Here is a 25,775-nt window from a genome sequence, read left to right as displayed (position 1 = left end):
GTAACTACTTTGGCAGTATGCTTAGGGTCATTGTCCATTTTGAAGACCCATTTGCACTGTTGGGATGGTGTTCTCAGGCTTACAAGCTTCCCCTTTTTTCCTCCAAATGTAACGACGGTCATTATGGCCAAACAGTTCCACTTTAGTTTCATCAGATCACAGGACATGTCTCCAAAAATTAAGGTCTTTGTCCCTGTGTGTATTTGCAAACTGTAATCTGGCTTTTTTATGTTACTTTTGGAGTAATGGCTTCTTCCTCGCTGAGTGGCCTTTCAGTCCATGTCGGTACAGGACTCATTTCACTGTGGAGAATGACACTCTCTTACCAGCTTCAGCCATCAGCTTGACAAGGTCTTTAGCTTTTGTTCTGGGGTTGATTTGCACGTTTCGGACCAAAACACGTTCATCTCTGGGACATAGAACCCGTCTCCTTCCTGAGCCATGGTGTCTATACTTACATATAATTGTTTGAACAGATGAATGTGGCACCTTCAAGCATCTGGAAATTGTACCCAAGGATGAACCAGTCTTGTGGAGCACCACAATTCTCTTCCTGATATCTTGGCTGATTTCTTTTGATTTTCCCATGATGTCAAACAAGGAAGCAGTGTGTTTGAGATGTAGCCTTAAAATACATCCACAGGTGTGCCTCCAATTAACTCAAATGTTGTCTGTTAACCTATCAGAAGCTTCCAAAGCCATGACATCATCATCAGGGCTTTCCTTCATTGTTTAAAGACATAGTAATCTTTGTGTATGTAAACTTCTAACTTTGAAGAAAGTAATAAAAAATTCCCTAAGAAATTCTCTCTCTCATTATTGTGGCATTTAGCAAATAGAAATAATTTTAGTAATTCTAACTCTCCTAAAACAGGAGAGGTTTAGTATGATTTAACTTCAGTGAGGAAAAAATGTCTTTTAACACAGTGTATGTAAACATCTGGTTTCAACTGTATATCATTACAAAGCACCAAGGTAGCAATGATTTCTTGTCATCTTCTCCGCTCTTTGTTTACCTGCACTGCATTTTATTTATTTATTTATTTTTAATAAATATGAGTTACCTGTTGCAACGGAGTTACCTGTTATCGTCCTCTCTGAGTGCCACTCGGGGTGCTTGTTTAATTTGCTACTGCTAGTTTTTTGCAACATGGATGAATATAGATAGATGAATAGATAACAGGTAACTCCGGACTCAACGGGGAATAGCACTAGCGTATCATAACAAAATATTGGTGAAATGAACGAGTTTCGCGGCAGATAATGTGTTATTTAGAGGCTGCGTTGCGGTGCCTGTCACTCCCACTGTATGGATATATGCGAATCAAAATATCATCCAAACGACTCCAAATGACAACAAAGTTATATGGGTGAGTATGCGATCGTATTTTATGCCAGAAATAAGGTCCAGGTTGTAAAAATACGGTAATTCCCCTTTACCTTGCAGTTGATGTTTTTTCTTAGACGTTAGTAGGGTCAAGCTAATGTTGCAACATGACAACTTGCCTGGTGTAGAAAGCCTCCTCGTGTTGGTGTGACCATCACCACTTTATTATTTTTTGTGCGTTAGAATTTCAGTCTCTTAGGTAGAGAGGAAACCAGGCACGTTCTGGAACAGTTTAACTGTGAGCTAGAACTTTTGTGGTGGCATGTGGTAGAATTCGCTGGTCTTTGTTTTTACAGTGTTCGTTGTCGAGATAGGGATAATTTAGGTGAGCTGACAGGAGGAATTATATGTAAACATGCTCACTGTGTGAACATCAGCAAATACAAGTGCGTTGTTTTAAATAAATTCTTATTTATTGCATTTGAGTAAATACATGACTTAAGGCTTAAAAAAATGACCCTTGTTGCACTCAGCAGTCTCATACGTTACACAGAATAAATCTTCCCAGGCATGTGCGTAGAAGTGACAGCGAAATATAAAACTTTAACATACTGTAGTGTAGCATCATGCAAACCAACAAGTTGGGGATTTACAGTATGAGGATGGGACGGCAGGACGGGAACTTTCGCTTCATTTCTCTCTGTATGTGTGACAGTTGGGAAGCTGTAAACTTGTTACAACAAATAAGTGAATAAAACAGAAAAGAAACGTGTATTTTGCTGTGCACATCAAAATGCGGAGCAAATAAGGTAACAGGAATGAAACATAGTCCCCATGTGGGATTGGGTAAAAGTAAATGGCGTGATGTAAAAGGCTGTCAGAGGCATAAACTGCATTCACTGTTCTCAGCTCACACACTCGAGACTGAAAGGCTTTGGAAGGCGGTAGATTTGATCTCTCAGTGCTCCACGGTTTGGTTAAAGTGCCTTTTCCCGTCTAAATACAGCATCGACTCTGTCAGACACACAAAACATCATCATTACACCTCTTAAAACTAAAACTCTGATTTCAAAAACCGAAAAAGAAAACAAGTTTCATCCAATGCTTTTCACTTCCTGCGCTCAGACCACATATAACATGTTTTCTATGGGGTGTAGATAGTGCAACATACAAAGTGATGAACTTTAAACACCCTGTGAACAATTATTAGGAGCGTGATGATTTCCCAGGCTTTCTCAAGTTTTCTAATGACACCAACTCTGACACAGTTCATTCATGTGGGGAACAGCTCACCTCCATATGTTTTAGGAATGATGTTGGGCACGGTGCGGTCTGACATGAAGGTGTAGTGGAAGACGTTGGTGGTGTTGTGCTGGCTGGTCAGTGGGTCATACACCTCGCTATGAACTCTGACCTGGATGTAATTCCCTTGCGTGTAACACACCTGAAACACACAAAGACAGGCATGTGTCTATTGTATCTCTGCAAAACAATGAATATGGGGTCAAATAGTGGGAGGTTTTAAGTCGGACTGAAACTTCCAACTTCGTGGAACATAAAGCTGTGTATGAATTTAATGATGTTTAGTTTGTCCAGATAGTTAGTCCAGGTATTCCAGTGAGTTATTCCAGTTAGTCAGTCCAGTTAGTCTAGTTTGTTGGTCCAATTAGTTGTTAGTCCCATTAGTGGTTAATCCAGTTACTTGGGCAAGTAATTCCATTTACTTAATCCAGTCACTTCAGTTAGTCTAGTTAGTCTACTTAGTCCAAATAGTTCGTAGTCCAGTTAGACCAGTTTGTAAATTCAGTTAATCGTTCTAGTTAGTTTGTCCAGGTAGTCTAGTTTGTTAGTTCATTTAATTGTTCCTCTTAGTTATTAGTCCAGTTACTAAAGCCCTTTAATCCAACAAGGCCAGTTATTCCAGTTAGTTAGTCAAGTTATTTCAGGTACGTAGTCCAGTTAGTCGGTCCAAATCGTTGTTAGTCCAGTTAGACCAGTTTGTTAGTTAGCTCTATCTCTGACCTGCGATGAGAGCAACAGTAAAGAGCCGATCTCGACAGGTTTCTGGAAGAGAATATCATCAACAGCCACCAGACGCGGCCGACATCCTCTGCAACACAAATATTTAACAACACGCTTCAGTAAAATATTGTTTTTCTGGCCAACACCATCTTTTGCCTAAATCTCTCACCCGTATGAGCAGGCGTTTGCCCAGCCCAGCTCGTAGGCCTTCCTCATCAGAAAACCTCCAAATATCCTGTTGAATATGTTCCTCTCCTGCTCAAAACACAAAAAGAAACTAAAGCGATTGGAGCCGCAGATGTTTTCCAGCAAAAACCATTAATAGCTCTATGGACAACCTAAAAGATTGGACAACAAGTGGAAAAAACAACAAGAGCTAAACATCTTTAAGTACTTAAAATAAAAAAAAAAGCAAAACCCAACTCAAAGCACTTTCAAACTGGGATCAGGAGTAAGAGAAAAATGCTATATATGTACTTTAAATCAGTCACTTTCTTTATTTGCTTCCCCCTGCAGTTCCTACCTGAGGGTGGCAGATCTCCAGTCCTTTCAGTTTGGCATCTTCCATCCACACTGAGTTCGGAGGCAGGACTCTGCTGCGGAAACTTACTGTGCTGAAAGGATATATAAAATAACATAGATTTCTATAATGGCCTGAACACAAATCACTCAAAACAACATGACGTTTCAAGCCCTGTTCAGATCGTCTTGGGGAATCCAATCACAGGTGTATGCAAAGGTGTGAGGACACATTTGAGAGATCTGATCTCAGGCCACATTTGGAGGTGGTCTGGGACACATCTGAACTAATCTGTTTGGTAGCATGAACACATTATGAGTCCTGGGTCACATTAAAGCTCACCTACTCAACAGGGGTGATCTGTGGAAGAGAAGTTTATTTTATTTATTTAGAAAAATAAACACACAACCACTGTCATTAAAAACATATCTGCATGTGGTTAATTATGGATGTGATCATGCTGATGTATAAAAAGTCATGTGGATTTAAGTTACACGTTTCCTCAATAATTACCAGTGTCCTTATTTACATTTATTACCAGATATTCACTAGCCAATTCAAACAGCATTGCAATGACATTACTCTGAGTATAGAAGCTTCCAGCGTTCAGTACTAATCAGAACTTTGTCTCTAAAATAACTCTACCGTGACCTGCCTCAATGACTATCATCCCTTCGCACTCACACCCATCGTTATAAAATACGTCAAGTGGCTTGTCATGAGGCACAACAAGACCCTACTACCATCCAGCATCTCCAACATGTCTCCGATAGCCCAATGCATAGCCCAATTTCAAATCACATCATCAAGTTCGCCGAAGACATGATTGTGATAGGTCTAATTAACAGAAACATTGCAAATACAACATACAGGGAGAAGGTGCAGCATCTTACAGCCTGATGTTGAGCCAACAACCAGTCTGCTTATTAGCTGCCGCTGCTCTCTGTTGCTGTGTAGGGTCTTTTTATAAGTGCATTTCCTCCCAAGTTTCTCGTACTCTCTGTATTATCTTTGCACTGTCTCTCATTCTTGCAGTGTTAGCATTGTTTGTCTACACTGTCTGCACTGTTTTGTATTGTCTGCATAAGCTTGCACATGTGCTATGCTCAGTTCCTTGTATTGTACTTAGTCCTATGTCTTCATGCAGCTCCATGGTCTTGGAGGAATGTCCTTTCATCTTACTATGCACTGCACCTGCTATATATGGTGTTGAAAAAACCATAAAAACGTCTTTGACCTTTGAAGTGCTGGTTGTGGACACATGTGGAGATGTATTTCAATGCCAGGTGTGAACACAGGTACTTAAAGCTGGCCACTTCCTATCGGATTGTCCAGGACAGATTAGATTAGGTTGATGTAAGGTCTGAACATCTCAGTCGTACTTTGTGTCCAGGGTGTTGAGGAACAGACTGTGGACAATCTTCCTCTCCACATCAGTAGGAGCAACCTTCAGCAGCGATGCCGTGCTCAGCTCCACACGGCGGGATTTATTAGCTGGAAAATACCAACACACAAAATAGAGGGTCTAAAGGATTGATATAAAAAAGTAGGTTTATCTTATCTTAGATAGGGTTGTGTTACAATGCAGTACCTTCTCCTTCCTGGAGGAGTTTCTCTTCCTCTGGTCCGTCAGGGTTCAGTGGATTTACAAACGCTGCCCTGAAAGGAGACACGAACCAGGAGAAAAACTTTCAAAAATTAGAAATGGAATATTCTTGTTGTGATTGGACAGAAAACAAAAAATGCCATTGTTTAACAGGATTATGCTACTGCCACATTGATTCTCAATCAAGACAAAAGGTGAAGTAGATAGAGCAGATAATTTCCATGTCTTGTGGGAATTTATTGCCCTTGACACAAGATAAAAAAAAAAAAAAAAAAAAAGCATATTGGTGGAAATTACTTTTAAGAAGGAGGTATTACACTTTGGGATTACTTATTACCTGTGTTGAAGAAGGGAAATTCACACTCACTTGCCAGTTCATTACTGGGCTATCACTGGGCTAATATAGCAGTCCTACACTCTTATTTTCATGAAGGTTCTGGTATTAAGCATTAATTTAAGATGACTGAGAGAGCTGATTATTCAAAAACAAATATGCTCAGTCTAACTATTATTTAATGTACTAATGTGGGGTTAGTTAAACATTTTATTTAGAATTTTGTTTTATATTGTGCATTGTTGGAATGTGCTAAATAAATATTTTCATAATTTTGTAATTGATTTATTGTTTGAAACATTACTATTAATTTATGCAATTGCAATGCCTTGATTTTAGTGAGGTTAGTACACAGTCATACCCATAAATGCAATGGTTCTAATTAGGGATGGCTCGATACAACTTTTTCATGTCCAATACTGATACCGATACCGATACTGCAATTTGGAGTATCTGCCGATACCGATATCAATCCGATACCTTCTTTTCTCCTCTGTTAAGTTGTTTATGATACATATAGTTTGTATAGATGTACTTTGCTTAATATGGACATCTAAAAACACCATGGCCAAACTGTGCAACAAATATTCTGCTCCCCTCAGGGAAGAAATAAAATAGCCCACGATGTGCCTAAAGCCATAAGCTCTTTATTTAAACTTCAAATCAGTGCAAACTGCAAACTTGAATGTTTCTTCTTTCACATGTAACCCCTGGGGTTGAACTGTATGTAAAACACCCATATCAAACTAGATATAGAATGGACTTAGTTCCAATGTTCCATTGAAGACTATAGGACAGGGGTGCCCACACTTCTTTGGCTTGCGAGCTGCTTTTACAATGACCAAGTCAAAGTGATCTACCTATCCTAAGTCATATTAATTGTTGCTACAGTGTTAAAAGCTCCATCCATCTTTGTTTTTATTTTTATCAAGAAAAATTGGTGCACTGCACCTTTAGAAAAATAGCGCTGTCTCTTTAAGAAAGACGGTAGTTTTGAGTTGTTGTGGTTGAAGTTGTGCGTGGCTGTGGATGTGTGCCGCTGAACTGAGGGTATGTTGCAAATATAAAGTAAAGTAAATAAAGATGAACATTTGTCTTGCTGTTTGTTTTGGAGGTGCAACAGTTAATTGTTAAGCCAGACTAACATCTAAAACATTTTATTTTTTACAATGGCATGCGATCTACCCGCACCGGTCGATCGCGATCGACGTAATGGGCACCCCTGCTAAGTGACTGCTAACTTTAAATAACTGTCACAAACACTTGCGTCCAGTGCTGCTGCCACCCCTTGAGACACTCGCGTTGCACAAGTTGCATTCGGCTGTTTTACTTTTCTCTTCCTTGCTGCAAAGTAACTCCACACAGCTGACATGATAAGGGCGCTAGGCTAATTCACTGTCACGAGGTTCTGTTTACACACGCTTGCAGCAGCTGCTCTCTGTTTACTGCATGTCGCGCAAAGTTAAGTTGAGCATTTGGGTATCGGATCGGACGGGCTATAGTTATTTTTTCCGATATTCGATCCTGAAATTTTGACCAATATCGGGCCGATACCGATCCTAAGTATCGGATCGAGCCATCCCTAGTACTAATAATTGTCATAATAATTTCTTTCAGTGTTTCGGTTTTCGGCATTGAGGTCTTCATTTTCGGTTTTCGGTTTCGGCCAAGAATTTTCATTTCGGTGCATCCCTACAATTTATAAATGTTTTATTGAAAGTGCCATCAAGTAACTCACGTGCGTTACTTCCAAAATAAATATTGCAGAAGCTTACGCTTTTTTAACATGAACATAGAAAAACTGAAGGTCTATTCTCAGATAAAACAATTAGTAAACAAAAAACACATCTGGACTGGGTCATACCATTTTAGTAACGTGGCTTGCTGCCAACTTGAAATAAAAAAAGTCTGTTCGCGATATGACTTTGAAATATATTCAATAAAAAAAGTCTGTTTTTTTTTTTTTTTACTTTTTACGCATTTTCGCTGCAGTGAAGCATACGGCATCTGAATTAAAATCAAAGGTGTCAAGTGTGTCTCCGCAACTTGCAATGCGTATTAGTCTTGTGACCTTGTTCTCCCCCAGACGACTTCACTGCGCTGTTTTGATTCGGTTCTGCAGCAGTAGTGTAAAACCCGGGTCTTTCGAGTGATTCGGATCATGTTAAGTCACTCCACGAACTTGCACCGGGCTCATATCATCAGTGAGTGACTCAGAATGACCCACGATCCACAAGTCATGGATCCCTCCTTAATCCCGAGAGCAGGGATCCACAAGCAGCGGTTACAAGTCGGCTAAGTTTCGTTTCTCTGCGTACAGTGCGTAAGTCAGTGAGTGGTTGTCAAGTCGGGTAGTACATTTTGTTTCTCTGCCGAGTGATATGTAAGATGTTTGAATGGTGCCGTTTATTGATTATATATCAATCAAATGTGGTAGGACTCAACTGAGCCGGTTAAATAGACGTCTAGATCCATGATTCTTGAGTCGTCTTTGATGGCCGGTTATATGAGCCAGATCCCCAATCTTTTTTCCACCGCTATTCAGCAGAGAGAAACCTCTTGTGGCATCGATGAGCGGGGCTGTGTAGCAGGAGCCGACGCGTCCTCACTTGAATTTTTTTTTGCCAAAATGACCAATAAAATTGCATATTTTAATAAAATTAAAAATTTGCTTGGAGGGAATATTTTCACCGTACATTTTGACAGGCGGGGTTAAACAATATCGGGAGATTTTGGTAATTACCGGATAACAGGAATACAGCTCCTGACGCTTCTAAATAAATGTAGAGGAGTAAAAGTGTAAACTTTACCTCTTGTTCTCTGGGTCTCGAGCCACCATGACGAACGTAGCGTCCAGAGTGGGGGTATAGGCTCCATCAATGTACTGGAGGAGGAGACAGAGTCATTCATGTGCTTCAAAATACATGCTGTGTGAGTATGAGTGTGTCTACCTGTGACATGTGCATCTTTGCTTCAATAGACGTCCTCCCTACCCACGTCACATTACCAGTAAACTTGATGTCGCAGTCAGGATAGATGACGTGCTGCCTCATGTCTGACCCACAAAGCAAAAAGAGCTTAAAGATCTCTGGATGAAATGAAACAAAACTGATGGTGCGATTGTACACGGTGTGCAAAAGAATCTTACCGATCTTATCCACCAGGGCGGTGACAATCGACAGTGGAGACTTCTTTAGAGCCGGGTTATAGGTGTGAGAGTACGAGATGAGAACTGAGGAGAAAGAATGGGAGGACACATTTGTTAGTGTTTGACCCGTCTATTCTGAAGAGAGATTACTGTGTGATGTGATACCTGCTAAACTGTCCAAGTCCTCCAGGATCCGTCCAAACCTTAGACAAGACAGAAGGCCAGTTAGAGGCAAATACAGTTGAAACCAAATGTTTACATACACTGTGTTAAAAGACACATAAACATTTTTACCTCACTGTCTGAAGTTAAATCAGACTAAACCTCTCCTGTTTTAGGTCAGTTAGGATTACACAGAACTTGTGTAACTGAGTCAGGGTTGTAGGCCACCTCACTTGCACACGCCTTTTCAGATCTGCTCACAAATTTTTTGAGATCGGGGCTTTGTGATGGCCACTCCAAAACATTGATTTTGTTGTCCTTAAGCCACTTTGTAACTACTTTGGCAGTATGCTTAGGGTCATTGTCCATTTGGAAGACCCATTTGCGCCCAAGCTTTAACTTCCTGGCTGATGTCTTGAGATGTTGCTTCAATATTTCCACATAATGTTCTTTCCTCATGATGCCGTCTATTTTATGAAGTGCACCAGTTCCTCCTGCGGTAAAACAGCCCACAACATGATGCTACCACCCCCATACTTCACAGTTGGGATGGTGTTCTCAGGCTTACAAGCTTCCCCCTTTTTCCTCCAAATGTAACGATGGTCATTATGGTCAAACAGTTCCACTTTAGTTTCATCAGATCACAGGACATGTCTCCAAAAATTAAGGTCTTTGTCCCTATGTGTACTTGCAAACTGTAATCTGGCTTTTTTATGTTGCTTTTGGAGTAATGGCTTCTTCCTCGCTGAGTGGCCTTTCAGCCCATGTCAGTACAGGACTCGTTTCACTGTGGATAATGACACTCTCTTACCAGCTTCAGCCAGCATCTTAACAAGGTCTTTAGCTTTTGTTCTCGGGTTGATTCGCACATTTCGGACCAAAACACGTTCATCTCTGGGACATAGAACCCATCTCCTTCCTGAGCAGTATGATGGCTGGACATTCCCATGGTGTCTATACTTGCGTATAATTGTTTGAACAGATGTACGTGGCACCTTCAAGCATCTGGAAATTGTACCCAAGGATGAACCAGTCTTGTGGAGCACCACAATTCTCTTCCTGATATCTTGGCTGATTTCTTTTGATTTTCCCATGATGTCAAACAAGGAAGCAGTGTGTTTGAGGTGTAGCCTTAAAATACATCCACAGGTGTGTCTCCAATTAACTCAAATGTTGTCTGTTAACCTATCGGAAGCTTCCAAAGCCATGACATCATTATCAGAGCTTTCCTTCATTGTTTAAAGACATAGTAATCTTTGTGTATGTAAACGTCTGACTTTAAAGAAAGTAATAAAAAATTCTCTAAGACATTCACTCTCTCATTATTGCGGCATTTAGCAAATAGAAATAATTTTAGTAATCCTAACTGACCTTAAACAGGAAAGGTTTAGTCTGATTTAACTTCATACAGTGAGGAAAAAATGTTTATGTGTCTTTTAACACAGTGTATGTAATCATCTGGTTTCAACTGTATATGAATAAATACAGTACACTGGTCATTGTGTGTTTACCTGACAGTGTTGTGGAAGGTCAGGTACTTCTCTCGGAGCTGCGGCTCAGAGCCCAGCGGCAGGTGCACTTCCAGGTAGCTGTCCTTCATCCTCTTAGCTGGAAGGTCATTTTGCGACTTGGCCAACATGGACGACAGGGACACGCGCTCTGCCATGGCCTGCTGATGGTCACTATGAATGATAATACATGCACTTCTTTCAAGTGATTTGTTATTTCACAGGGGGTTTTGAAGCACATCCTCCCTTTTATGTGTGCATAGCAGATCCCGAAACCCGCATGTTTGACACTGACAGTCAGTTATGTTTCAGTAAAGTTGTGCAAAGTTCTTTTTATACCTGAAGACTCCAGGGAAATTTGATGTGGCTGCATTTTAAATATTGTATTTATTGTCACCTACAGTGCAGCATTCACAGTATTCACACCCCTCAGTATTTTCTATAGTGTGTTTACTTTTGTTTAAGTCACTACAGGAATAAATCAATCAATTTATTACTGCATCTGTCCAGTCATGTATTTGGCACAAAAACAGGCCCGGAGGCAACCCACAGTGCCCAGAGCCTCCTGGTGTCGCCAACACCTGCTGCCAGCAGCTCGTCTGCCACCCAAAGCCGCCCTCAAGAGACAGCACCTCCTGACAACCCACAGAGCCTCCAAAGCCAGCAAGCAGCAGCAGGGGTCGCGTTAACCGAATATTTTCCGTCATTGACCGTTTTTTTTTAAATATGACGGAAAAATCTGAAGGCCGTCCGTCATTTTGACAGATTGCAATTCACACCCCTGACCACTTGGTGGCGAGTGATCTTATTAATTGGCTCTTGTCTCTCATCGAAGTTTGCGTTCCAAACATCTCGGAACTTATCGGTGCACGATTTCCTGGTACACTGATTACACTGATGCACACATCAGAGCTTGGCTAACCATAGACCAGGGATTCCTAAAGTGTGGTGCGCGCACCCCTAGAGGTGCGTGAACTGCCTCTAGGGGGTGGGCGAGATGCAAAATGCAATGGCGGAGAAGAAGTTATCATCTTCTACGCACCGTATATGCGCAACTAACTGAGCCAGCTGCGCTGCACTTGAAAATCGTCAGATGGATAATTTTTTTTATCTGTTCCTGAGCCTATCCTCTTTGTTATTTATGTTGTGGGTTGTGCGTAACTTTATTCCAATTTAATTCAAATGACTGGCATTCTAATTTTATTTCCATAACCGCTGTGTTATGATGACGCGGTTGTGTTTGCTCCACGGTCATTTAAAGTTGCTGCAATTTTTGTTTAATCGGCTGAAAATATTAGCCATATTTCTCCCAACTTATCTGCTTTCTGCCTCTGAGCCTGAGCCTGTCATCCATCCCCTTTGCTCTTAAAAGTGGAAGCTTGTGCATAACTTTGTTTCATTATATTGAAAATGTTACAGTGTTTCAGTCTAATTCAAATGCGAGAGCGCGTTGTTGTGATCGTGATTATTTTGTTTTATGTGTGTTCTGGTAACTTGAGCATGATTAAACATGCTGCCTTTAATATGAATATAAAAAAGCTTGTTGCGTTTTTTTTTTGTTTTTTTTTAAGTGTGGGGGATTGGGGGTGCGTCAGCGCGGTTGCGATATAGAAGGGAGTGCGCGGCCAGAATAGTTTGGGAACTGCTGCCATAGACCATATACAATATATATGTATATATGGCTATGTCTATGCAGCTAACGGCTACCAAAATGGAATTTGCATACCACCGAAGCACTTCAACCCTACGGTACCGTCCAAGAGCTGTTTACGCTAGCAGTCCCGTTCCGAGTACGGACAAGACGTGTCGGCAGACGAAACTTTTTTTTTTTTTTGGTTACCATTTAAAGTAAATACTGTTCTGAAAAAAGTACTTAAAGTTAATGAAACTTTAATGAAAAGGAAATGCTATTGAATATGTCTTTATTATCATTTTAAAAAATTTAAAATTAAAGTGACGGGTAAAAATAGATTATGACGGAATTTTTATGACCTTGTCAGTCAAAATGACCGACAACGAAAAAGTCTAGCGCAACCTCTGAGCAGCAGCCACAAGAACTGGCTGTGCTCCTTTAGCCCAACCAAGGATCCAGTGGCCCCAATCCTCAAAGCACCAGTTCGATGAGGATGTGAACCAGATCCTGGAAGTGACAGCCAAGGGGGATGTGGACCATCGACTGTTAAGGATGACCACGCTCATAGTGAACCTTCTCCTTGGCCAAAAGAGGACTGGCCAACTCACCTGCTCAAAGGACACTATCAACAACCACCTCAAGGCTACCTATTCTGACCCAAACAGAGAACGACCGCTGGGGCCATGTGAAGCACTGCTGACACCACCAGAGCCCACATCAGAGTTCAACCTGAAGGAGCCCTGCCAGAGTGAAGTGGAGGAAGTGGTGAGGAGGGCAAGGTCAAGCTCAGCACCGGACCCAAGTGGAGTGCCTTACAAGGTATGTAAGAACTGCCCAAAGTTTCTACACAGGCTCTGGAAGGCCCTGAAGGTCATCTGGAGAAGAGGGAAGGTCACCCAGCCATGGAGGTATGCTGAGGGAGTGTACATCCCAAAAGAAGAGAAGTCTGAGAACATCCCCCAGTTTCGGGTCATCTCCTTGTTCAGCGTGGAGAGCAAAATCTTCTTCAGCATTGTGGCCAAGAGACTCCCCAACTTCCTGTTGAGCAATAAATACATCAACACGTCTGTGCAGAAGGGAGGTATACCAGGAGTCCCAGGTTGCCTGGAACACACAGGTGTGGTAACCCAGCTCATCAGGGAGGCAACAGAAGGCAGGGGGGACCTGGCTGTGCTGTGGCTAGATCTCACCAACACCTACGGCTCAATACCCCACAAGCTGGTGGAGGTTGCACTGGAGAAAAAACACGTACCCCAGAAGGTGAAAGATCAGCAAGTTCAGCTTGAGAGTCTCCTCTGGCCAGTTAACATCAGACTGGCACCAGCTTGAGGTAGGGTTAATCACTGGTTGCACCATCTCAGTGACCCTCTTTGCGCTGGCAATGAACATGATGGTCACGGCAGCCGAGACCCTCCAAGGGTTGGAGAGGCTCATGGCATTGGCACGCATGAGCTTCAAACCTGCAAAGTCCAGGTCCTTGGTGCTAAAGAAGGGGGAGACAAGTTCCGCTTCAGGCTGGGACAACATCAAAGCCCATCAGTCACTGAGAAACCAGTAAAGAGCCTCGGGAAGGCCTTCAACTGCAGTCTCAATGACAGAGACTCCATCAGGGAAACCAGCGCTGACATGGAGGGCTGGTTGAGAGCAGTGGACAGATCAGGGCTCCCTGAAAGATTCAAGGCTTGGGTCTACCAGCATGGAATCCTCCCAAGACTCCTCTGGCCTCTGCTCATCTATGATGTCCGCATGACTGTGGCTGAAGGTTTTGAGCAAAAGGTGAGCAGCTATCTACGCAGATGGCTGGGATTGCCCGCAGCCTAAGCAACATCGGTCTGTATGGGAACACCAACAAGCTCAGACTTCCTTTTAGCTCAGTCAGGGAGGAGTTCATTGTGGCACGAGCACGGGAACATCTGCAGTACTCTGGATTAGGGCTGGGCAATAAAACGATAATGATATATATCACGATAGACACGTGATCGATATCAATAGAAAATACGTTCGATAGAATGTTGGCTGGTGCAGGAGGAGGTGCGTGCTTCAGTTGAGGAGGAGAGAACCAGCAGAGCAGTGGCCATGCGGCAGCAAGGTGCAGCAAGGTGCGTGGATGAGATGCAGCAAGGTGCGTGGATAAAGTGGGAACAGGTGATGGAGCGGAATGTCACCTGGAAGGACATCTGGACGTGGAACCCCCAGAGAATCAGGTTCTTGATCCAAGGGGTCTGCGACTTCCTTCCTAGCCCATCTAACCTGTGCACATGGGGCAGAATAGAGACACCTGCATGCCCTCTGTGTTCCAAGCCAGGGACACTAGAACACATCTTGAGCAGCTGCTCCAAGGCACTAGGCGAGGGCCGGTATCGATGGAGACACGATCATGTCCTTAAATCCATTCCTGAGGCAATCAGCAAGGGGATCAAGGACAGTCGATACCGCCAAGCCACAGCCAAGGCCATTGACTTCATCAAGGAAGGACAAAGGCCAGAGAAAACATCAAAGAGCCGCTCTGTTGGGTTCCTCTCCAGCCTTAGACTGGGTGATGTCAGTTGACCTAGAGAGGCCACCGAAGATTCCACCACATATCACCCAATCCACACTAAGACCTGACATCATCTTGGTCTCTGAGGCCACAAGACAACTAATCTTGCTAGAGCTAACATTGCCCTGGGAGGAGAGGATGGAAAAGGCTCAGGAGAGAAAGAGGGAGAAATATCAGGAGCTGGTGGAGCAGCGTCGGACGAATGGGTGGAGGACCAGGTGTATGCCAGTGGAAGTGGGCAGTCAGGGATTTGCCAGACACACCCTGAGCAAGGCCTATGGTACACTGGGCATAACAGGCGCCAACCGAAACAGAGCCATAAGTTACAACGTGGAGGCAGCGGAGAAAGCATCCAGATGGCTCTGGTTAAGGAGGGGAGAACAGTGGAGGCAGTAGTATGCCACTTGGACACAGGCCGGGGTCTGACCAGCCTCGGTCGGGTCGCCTGGAGGAGGGTGTCTGCTGCAAGACCCGAAACACCCCGTAAGTCCAGGAAACAACACTGATGATGTGTCCAAGGTTGTGCATCAGAAGATGTATCTGTAACCGTGTTTAAAGATAGCTAAAAAACTACACTACCAGTCAAAAGTTTGGACACGCCCTCTCATTTAATGGTTTTTCTTTATTTTCACAATTATTTACATTGTAGATTTTCACTAAAGGCATCAAACCTATGAATGAACACATGTGGAATTATGTAGTAAACAAAAGTGTGAAATAACTCTAAATATGATCCATATTTTAGATTCTTCAAAATAGCCACCCTTTGCTTTGATTACTGCTTTGCACACTATTGGCATTCTCTCGATGAGCTTCATGGAGTAGTCACCTGAAATAGTCTTCCAACTGTCTTGATGGAGTTCCCAGAGATGCTGAGCACTTGTTGGCTCTTTTGCCTTCACTCTGCGGTCCATCTCATCTCAAACCATCTCGATTGGGTTTAGGTCAGGTGACTGTGGAGGCCAGGTCATCTGGCGCAGCACTCCATCACTCTTCTTCTTGGTCAAATGGCCCTTACACAGCCTGGAGGTGTGTTTGGGGTCATTGTCTTGTTGAAAAATAAATGATGGTCCAACTAAATGCAAACCGGATGGGATAGCATGTTGCTGCAGGATGCTGTGGTAGCCATGCTGTGCTTTCAATTTTGAATAAATCCCCAACAGTGTAACCAGCAAAGCACCCCCACACCATCACACCAACTCCTTCATGTTTCACGGTTGGAACCATGCATGTAGAGATCATCTGTTCTAGCAGCTTTTTGACCAAAAAGGCCTGATTGGAGCAATCTCCTCTGAACAGTCTAAGGTGCTGTTAACTTATCCTCAGCAGCAGAGGTGACTCTTGGTCTTCCTTTCCTGGGGCGGTCCTCATGTGAGCCAGTTTCATCATAGCGCTTGATGGGTTTTGCAACTGCACTTGGGGACACATTCAAAGTTTTTGCCATTTTCCGGACTGACTGACCTTAATTTCTTAAAGTAATGATGGACTGTCGTTTCTCTTTACTTAGCTGATTGGTTCTTGTCCTAATATGAATTCTAACAGTTGTCAAATAGGGCTGTCAGCTGTATACCAACCTGACTTCTGTACAACACAACTGATGGTCCCAACCCCAATAAGAAGGCAGGAAACTCCACAAAAGAACCCTGACAAGGCACACCTGTGAAGTGAAAACCATTTCAGGTGACTACATCATGAAGCTCATTGAGAGAAGTCCAAGGGTTTGCAGCACTGTCAACAAAGCAAAGGGAGGCTACTTGAGGACACTAAAGTATGAATCATATTTGAAATTATTTCACACTTTTTTGTTTACTACATAATTCCACATTCATTCATAGTTTTGGTGCCTTCAGTGAGAATCTACAATGTAAATGGTCAGGAAAATAAAGAAAGACTAAATGAGAGGGTGTGTCCAAATTTTTGACTGGTACTGTATGCTGAGACAATCAAAGATAAGTGAAGATACAACAAGCAAAGATAGGACATTCGACAAAAGTTAAAGTAGGTTAAGCTAAGCTAAGAGAAGCCAAGATTAGCAATACGGTAAAATAAGACAAGAAAAGATAAGATAGGTCACAATACTATAAGAACATAAATGATGCAATTAAAACATATAGATGCGACAAAGATATGACACAATACTTTACAACAACAACACAATATGTGTGAGCTGAAATTACGTAGTACAGCGGTTCCCTAACTTTTTTGGCCGCACATCCCCTTCTATGTCCCAACCGGGTTGATGCACCCCCAATCCCCCACACCTTTTTTTCTTAAAAAAAAAAACAAAAAACGCAACAAGCTTTTTTTTTTTTTTTTTTTTTTTTTTTGATCATGCTCAAATGACCAGAACACACGTATAACAAAATAATCACGATCACAACAATGCGCTCTCGCATTTGAATTCCACTGAAACACTGTAATATTTTCAATATAATGGAACAAAGTTAAGCACAAGCTTCCACTTTTAAAAGCAAAGAGGATGGATGGCAGGCTCATTACATTTTTCATCTCGCGGACCCCCAGCTCGCGCACCCACCACACTTTGGGAAACCCTGACATAGTATATAACAGATTTATCCTCGGGATAAATAAAGTAGCTATCTATCGATTACTTATTTGTTAAAATAAGAGTTTAGCAGTTCAACCTAACACAGACAGATGGTTCCATACCTCCAGTTAGTGGAAGCTCCCACAATTTCTCTCAGCCTGTTCCGCACTAAAACACGAAGAAGAAATAATTAGATCTAGCATACATACATATTGGTGTATGTGTGCATAGCAGACCCCGAAACCCGCATGTTTGATACTGTTTGGCACCCCTCAGTATTTTCTATATTTAGTCATAAAAATCACTTAAAACATCAGTGGATTTTCACAAACATGTTCACCGGAGATTTTTAAACAAAACAAGACACTGGATGACACCTGAGTCTCTTTACATTGACTGGGAACACTTCTGAACAGGAAGGAAATGGACTCTAATTTGGCATTGGCATTAACTTGAAATCCTAGAGGTGCACTTACTTTTGCACATCACATATATTGGCTCATTTTCCTGAATAAATAAATAACAGAGAGTAATATTTCTGTTTCATTCATTTGATTGGGTCAATTTTGTCTACTTGCAGGAAAATCCACTGATGTTTTGAGTCATTGTTATGCAGAATAGTAGAAAATGTAATGGGTGCAATAAACATTGGTCCAAGAAAAAAAATAACAATGTAAAATACACTACCAAGCAACCTACAAGTACCACACATTTATGGGAACTTCTGCAACAAACTTGGGAAGAACTTTCTGAAGAATATTTTGTTTCTATTGTAGAAAGAATGCCACGAGTGTGTTCAGCTGTTATATCTGCCAAAGGTGGCTACTTTGATGAGTCAAAAGTTTAGAATACATTTTGGTCTGTAAATTGATTCCATGATTTCTTTTTCAACTCAAATTGCTTATTTGTTCTATGCTTTTGCATTTCAGAGTGCAATGAGACACGAAACTGAATAATTTTCAGTAAAAAACTGGAAAAAGTGTGGTGTTCTAAAACTTTTGACCGGTAGCGTATACAAAGAAAAAAATGTATGTATGTAGAGTTTGCATGTTCTCCCTGCATGGATCCATCCAAAGACATGCTCATTAGGTTAATTGGCGATTCTAAATTGGCCATAGGTGTGCATGTGTTAGCCCTGCGATAGACTGGTGACCTGTCCATAGTGTACCCCGCCTCTTGCCCAATGACAGCTGGGATAGGCTCCAGCTCCAGCCAACAAATTTTCAGCAAAAAAAGTTGAACTGTTTTCAACAGTATGAAATCGTAGTGTTTTTGAACAGTACACAAGGGGGATATATATATATATATATATATATATATATATATATATATATACACTATATTACCAAAAGTATTCGCTCACCCATTCAAATGATCAGAATCAGGTGTTCTAATCACTTGGCCTGGCCCCAGGTGTATAAATTCAAGCACTCAGGCATGCAGACTGTGAAACAAGACATTTGTGAAAGAATGGGCCGCTCTCAGGAGCTCAGTGAATTCCAGCGTGGAACTGTCATAGGATGCCACTTGTGCAACAAATCCAGTCGTGAAATTTCCTCGCTCCTAAATATTCCACAGTCAACTGTCAGCTCTATTATAACAAAATGGAAGCGTTTGGGAAAAACAGCAACTCAGCCACGAAGTGGTAGGCCACGTAAAGTGACGGAGAGGGGTCAGCGGATGCTGAAGCGCATAGTGCAAAGAGGTCGCCGACTTTCTGCACAGTCAATTGCTACAGAGCTACAAACTTCATGTGACCTTCAGATTAGCCCAAGTACAGTACGCAGAGAGCTTCATGGAATGGGTTTCCATGGCCGAGCAGCTGCAGCCAAGCCACACATCACCAAGTGCAATGCAAGGCGTCGGATGCAATGGTGTAAAGCACGCCGCCACTGGCCTCTAGAGCAGTGGAGACGCGTTCTCTGGAGTGATGAATCACGCTTTTCCATCTGGCAATCTGATGGACGAGTCTGGGTTTGGAGGTTGCCAGGAGAACGGTACATTTCAGATTGCATTGTGCCAACTGTGAAATTTGGTGGAGGAGGAATTATGGTATGGGGTTGTTTTTCAGGAGCTGGGCTTGGCCCCTTAGTTCCAGTGAAAGGAACATTGAATGCTTCAGGATACCAAAACATTTTGGACAATTCCATGCTCCCAACCTTGTGGGAACAGTTTGGAGCGGGCCCCTTCCTCTTCCAACATGACTGTGCACCAGTGCACAAAGCAAGGTCCATAAAGACGTGGATGACAGAGTCTGGTGTGGATGAACTTGACTGGCCTGCACAGAGTCCTGACCTGAACCCGATAGAACACCTTTGGGATGAATTAGAGCGGAGACTGAGAGCCAGGCCTTCTCGACCAACATCAGTGTGTGACCTCACCAATGCGCTTTTGGAAGAATGGTCAAAAATTCCTATAAACACTCTCCTCAACCTTGTGGACAGTCTTCCCAGAAGAGTTGAAGCTGTAATAGCTGCAAAAGGTGGACCGACATCATATGGAATTCTATGAGTTAGGAATGGGATGGCACTTCAGTTCATAGAATGAGTAAAGGCAGGTGAGCGAATACTTTTGGTAATATAGTGTATATATATGTATGTATATATACACACACACAGTTGAAACCAGATGTTTACATACACTGTGTTAAAAGACACATAAACCTTTTTTTCCTCACTGTCTGAAGTTAAATCAGACTAAACGTCTCCTGTTTTAGGTCAGTTAGGATTACCAAAATTATTTCTATTTGCTAAATACCACAATAATGAGAAAGAGAGTTTGTTAGAGAATTTTTTTATTACTTTCTTAAAAGTCAGAAGTTTACATACATTTCCTTAGTATTTGGTAGCATTGCCTTTAAACTGTATGACTTGGGTCAAATGTTTTGGGTATCCTTCCACAAGCTTCTCGCAATAGTCTGCTGGAATTGGTCCATTCCTCCTGACAGAACTTGTGTAACTCAGTCAGGGTTGTAGGCCACCTCGCTTGCACACGCCTTTTCAGATCTGCCCACAAATTTTCTATGGGATTGACATCGGGGCTTTGTGATGGCCACTCCAAAACATTGATTTTGTTGTCCTTAAGCCACTTTGTAACTACTTTGGCAGTATGCTTAGGGTCATTGTCCATTTTGAAGACCCATTTGCGCCAAAGCTTTAACTTCCTGGCTGATGTCTTGAGATGTTGCTTCAATATTTCCACATAATGTTCTTTCCTCATGATGCCGTCTATATTATGAAGTGTACCAGTTCCTCCTGCGGCAAAACAGCCCCACAACATGATGCTACCACCCCCATACTTCACAGTTGGGATGGTGTTCTCAGGCTTACAAGCTTCCCCCTTTTTCCTCCAAATGTAACGATGGTCATTATGGCCAAACAGTTTCATTAGATCACAGGACATGTCTCCAAAAATTAAGGTCTTTGTCCCTGTGTGCATTTGCAAACTGTAATCTGGCTTTTTTATGTTGCTTTTGGAGTAATGGCTTCTTCCTCGCTGAGTGGCCTTTCAGTCCATGTCGGTACAGGACTCGTTTCACTGTGGAGAATGACACTCTCTTACCAACTTTAGCCATCATCTTGGCAAGGTCTTCAGCTTTTGTTTTGGGGTTGATTCACACATTTTGGACCAAAACACATTCATCTCTGGGACATAGAACCTGTCTCCTTCCTGAGCGGTATGATGGCTGGACATTCCCATGGTGTCTATACTTGCGTATAATTGTTTGAACAGATGAACGTGGCACCTTCAAGCATCTGGAAATTGTACCCAAGGATGAACCAGTCTTGTGGAGCACCACAAATCTCTTCCTGATATCTTGGCTGATTTCTTTTGATATTCCCATGATGTCAAACAAGGAAGCAGTGTGTTTGAGGTGTAGCCTTAAAATACATCCACAGGTGTGCCTCCAATTAACTCAAATGTTGTCTGTTAACCTATCAGAAGCTTCCAAAGCCATGACATCATCATCAGGGCTTTCCTTCATTGTTTAAAGACATAGTAATCTTTGTGTATGTAAACTTCTGACATTGAAGAAAGTAATAAAAAATTCTCTAAGAAATTCTCTCTCTTGTTATTGTAGCATTTAGCAAATAGAAATAATTTTAGTAATCCTCACTGACCTAAAACAGGAGAGGTTTAGTCTGATTTAACTTCAAACAGTGAGGAAAAAATGTTTATGTGTCTCTTAACACAGTGTATGTAAACATCTGGTTTGAACTGTATATATAGATAGATATAGATAGATATAACTACAGTTATTACTATAGTTGAGTGGTCGGACAAAGACTGTTGCAGCGCAGAGAGAGGAAGAAGAAAAAGGTTAAACTGCCACAGGAATGCTTTCTCCCAGAAGAGAAGTCACTGAGCATGAAATCCAATCTGATCAAAAAGGCTGAACAGAGTGCACACTAAAAGCAGGAAGTATGCTTCAAGATAGTAGACAGTTGAATAAACAAGCAGGAGGAGTAAATGCAATTAAAGCTAATTAAAAGAGAATTAATGAGGAGTTTGGGTAGGATTTGTTTTGGTTTACCAACACACACCATTTGACACGTGCAAGAGGGGATTACCTGTAGAGAAACAAACATGATTAAGAACACACAGAGTGGATGGTGCCTCACTGGATTCTGCATCATATGAGAGAGCTGCCATCACCATATTTGCAGAGAATAAAGTTTGTTTTCATGGTCTTATATCACACTAAGAAATGTTCAGTGTCTGCTGTGCTACAAATAACAAATTATATCATTTAAATACACACTGTAGCCTTATCAGCATAAATCTAATGATATTGTTCACAGCAGAAATACTAGACATGCAAACTTGGTCATGCTTTACAAAATACAGTAGCCATAAAAATGAAAGAGTGAAACGTGTTCATGGACATTTCTAAAAAATTAATTAGAAATCTAAATGTGAACTCTTTCATTCATATCACTCTCACTTGCCAGTTCATTAGGTACATCAGTCTAAGATAACAGTTCACCACTACGTATTGAGGACCAGTTTCAAATAACTTATAGAGCTGTTGATTCAACTGTTTTTGATTTCAGAGGCTGTGGTTTGTAGTACTATTTAATTGTATGGTGTTGTAGCAAAACATCCTCACATTATTTTGATAATGTAGTCAGTGGGCTGGGCCAAATAACATAATCACTTCAGTGTCCACAGTTCAATCTGGATTAAGAGCACCACGAACTACATCCTCCAAAATGATCATACTGTTGAATTACCACCTTTCTGACCCCGTTTCAACATCGGTTGAACATCAGAATAGTCATGAAGGAGAATTTAGATTAGAATGCATTCACAAGTGTCCCTAATGGCAAGTGAGTGTATTTGTGCAGTTAGCTTAGGGTACTGAATTAACTTTTGTAAACAATATTTAAGGTTTTTATTTTTATTTTTTAAATTAAATGTCCCCTTTGTCGTTATGGGCCTTTGAATCTACATGGAGGGACAAAATACGCATAATTATCAATTTAAAATAAAATCTACAACACAATAAACTGTGTACATGGACATATCACACACAGTATGCTGATAAATTGGGGGCCACTCAAGTAAAACAGTAAGTGAGCTCGGTCTCTTACCCTCAACCATGTCGGGTGCCCTGCCTGGCTTCGATGTCCCCCTTGAGCAGAATGACCTGCTCGTGACCAATGCAGCCGACGGCAGAAACAGCAATCTGCACCCCACATGAGGACATGCACAAGAAAAACACAAAACCCCATGTGACCTTAAGATGAAGGAGTCCAGTTACATGCATCCTCCTCTACTAATTATATCTGTACACCTACATCTGTTAGTATCTAGCCGTTAACAGACACTAGTCATGCCAGCTTCTGGTTGTTAACAGACACTAGTCAAGCAGGTTTCTGATGGGCTACAGCCACAGATATTCCTATTTAAACCTCAATTCCCAACCAGAAAGAGTGGCAAAAAGTCTTCAAGAAACTCTACAAGTCCAGTTGCCTTTCTTTAACCTTTTTGGATGGTAAATGGTTTTGTATTTATATAGCACCTTTCTACCTATTGGTACTCAAAGTTCTTTACAGTCACAACGACACATTTACCCACTCGTTCACACATGTGTACACCAGTAAATTAGGGGTTCATTGTCTTGCTCAAGGACGGTTCAGCATGTGGTCCATGTACTGGGCATAGAACCCTCTGATTCGTGAACAACCCGCTCTATACTTAGCCACTGCTGCCCCAGCCTTGGCCTAACATGTGTTTGCTACAGTAAGAGTGTCTTTTTGTAATACAATAAAATAAGTTTAAGAATGAAAAAATGTATTTGACTTTATATTGCACTTAATTTAAAGCAACATAATAATATTTTTTTATTTATTTTTTTAATTAGTATATCAGTTGTAAAACACTTTGAATTACCTCAACTTGTAAGACAGAGGCTGTACAAACTAGAACTATTTAAATAGATGCGAAATAATTAAACAGTAAGAAGTATTCTGAACTTTGTATTTGTAACTTTGTACTTAAGCAAACGTAAATTCCACAATTAAGGACATTTCTTTTTTGTCCAGTTACAATACTTTAACCGTAGAAAAATACATTCCTTCACTGTTTGTTGTTTTCTGGGTACACTGCCCTCAGTGGTATGAAGATGACACACCTTCTAATGTACACACTGGCTCCACACCCTGTCTGGGCTGGCTTATCCGAATCCAGCTGGATCTTATTTTAATATATTAAATTCATAAAACAGTTCATTTCCGGACAAACGCAAGTAGTTTATAGCCTGATAAGCATTTCTAGCATTCCAACATTGGTGTGGTTGTAAACATGCTAACGGTTAGCATAGCTGATGTGGTATCATAAGCACTATTAAATGTCATCATACTGACCTCGGTGAGAGCATTATTGTGTCCGAAATGAAAGTCGATGATTTAAGGGTACAAATAAATCAGGGGGGCTGAGAGAAAAGGAGAAAAATCACTGTTTTTTTCTTCAGGTCAGGGTGGTAACCAGAGAGGGTGCCAGGCAGTCAAAATTGCTCGACGGATTTCACGCTCTTCCTGGTGACTCACGACGTTGCTCCTTTGCGTTCAATCCCTGAGTTTAGCCTGCCAGGCACATCTCCCTTACTTGTAGATGTGTCGCTAAGAAAAGATACATATCTATTTAGACATCAGTGAATACCCACAAGTTTGCAAAAGTCACTGAGGTCTAAAATTTACTGAATATATCTGTCAAGCACTGATGCCTCACAGCAAGAAGGTTCTGGGTTTGAATTCATGGGCCTACTGCGAATATTTTGTGTACACTGTTAGAAATTGCTGTTAATTTACAGAAGAATTCCAACAGTATTAACCTGTTATTTTTGAATACATCAATCCACTGTTAATACAAACAAAAAACTATGAAATTTTGGTGATTTACTGTTCTTTTAACAGAACTATACTGCATTTTACCGCTAATCATTCATCCAAACCTTCTAAATCACGGTATCATGATGTATTTTTTGCATTCTGGGAAATTTAACCCAAACTACACATGGGAAGCTGGATATGTTCGGGCAGCACAGTGGGGAGGTGGTTATCACTGATACCTCAGAGCGAGAAGGTCCCAGGTTCGAATCCATGGGCCGACTGGGCCTTTCTGTGTGAAGTTTGCATGTTCTGCCTGTGTCTGCTGACTGTGTCTGCTTGGGTTCTCTCCGGGTACTCCGGATTCCTCCCACCGTCCAAAGACATGCTGGTTAGGTTAATTGGTGATTCTAAATTGGCTGTAGGTGTGAGTGTGAATGCTTGTCTGTCTCTCTGTGATAGACTGGTGACCTGTCCAAGATGTATCCTGCCTCTCGCCCGATGACAGTTGGGATAGGCTCCAGCCGAACAAGTGGTTACAGAAGATGAATGAATGAATTACATGCTGATCTGTTCTTTCACACAGCACATAGTTTGTAGATTTTGTGAAGACTGATAATGTATTTTTAAACAAACCAGTTGACTGTAAAGTATTGTGAAAGTAATAAAGTAATCTTAACAAACAGTAAGATTACGCTGTATTTTTCAATAACAGCACAATACTGTAAATTTTAGTGACAGTAAAAATATGTAATTTTACAGTAACATAATGGCAACCCTGCTGCCAGTTCTTTACTGTTTTTATACAGGAAAGTAATAAAAAACAGCCCCATACTGTATTTTTCAATAACAGTACAAAACTGTAAATTTTATTGACAGTAAAAAAATGTTCATTTTACAGTAACATAATGGCAACCCTGCTGCCAGTTCTTTACTGTTATTTTATAGGAAAAATCTTAACAGTGTGCACACATCCATATGTCAATACTCCTACAGCCTTACCCTTGTCATGATGATTTAATGCGAAACATGTGAGTTTTCGCTGAATTCAAATCAAAGTGTCAAAGTGAAATGACTGACAGTCTCCTTAATTCTGG

At 41.5% G+C, this 25,775-nt stretch overlaps 1 protein-coding gene across 1 annotated transcript; it reads right to left on the bottom strand.

Moving 5' to 3' along the window:
- Window positions 1–1,178: 1,178 nt before the first annotated feature.
- On the bottom strand, window positions 1,179–24,382 carry acot9.1 (acyl-CoA thioesterase 9, tandem duplicate 1). Its single transcript, XM_084566158.1, has 16 exons — window positions 24,217–24,382; window positions 22,942–23,036; window positions 21,892–21,918; window positions 17,470–17,515; window positions 10,631–10,801; window positions 9,123–9,160; window positions 8,958–9,041; window positions 8,761–8,864; window positions 8,620–8,693; window positions 5,461–5,528; window positions 5,252–5,363; window positions 3,873–3,963; window positions 3,519–3,604; window positions 3,350–3,437; window positions 2,621–2,771; window positions 1,179–2,341 (listed from the first exon to the last, which is right to left on the bottom strand). The coding sequence occupies exons 1-16, from the start codon at window positions 24,228–24,230 to the stop codon at window positions 2,286–2,288; spliced, it is 1,305 nt and encodes a 434-aa protein (XP_084422284.1). The 5' UTR covers window positions 24,231–24,382; the 3' UTR covers window positions 1,179–2,285.
- Window positions 24,383–25,775: the final 1,393 nt, after the last annotated feature.

This window comes from Chelon labrosus, assembly GCF_963514085.1.
Source record: "Chelon labrosus genome assembly, chromosome: 18".
Lineage (NCBI taxonomy): Eukaryota > Metazoa > Chordata > Actinopteri > Mugiliformes > Mugilidae > Chelon > Chelon labrosus.
This window is presented reverse-complemented; position numbering and strand designations above follow the sequence as displayed.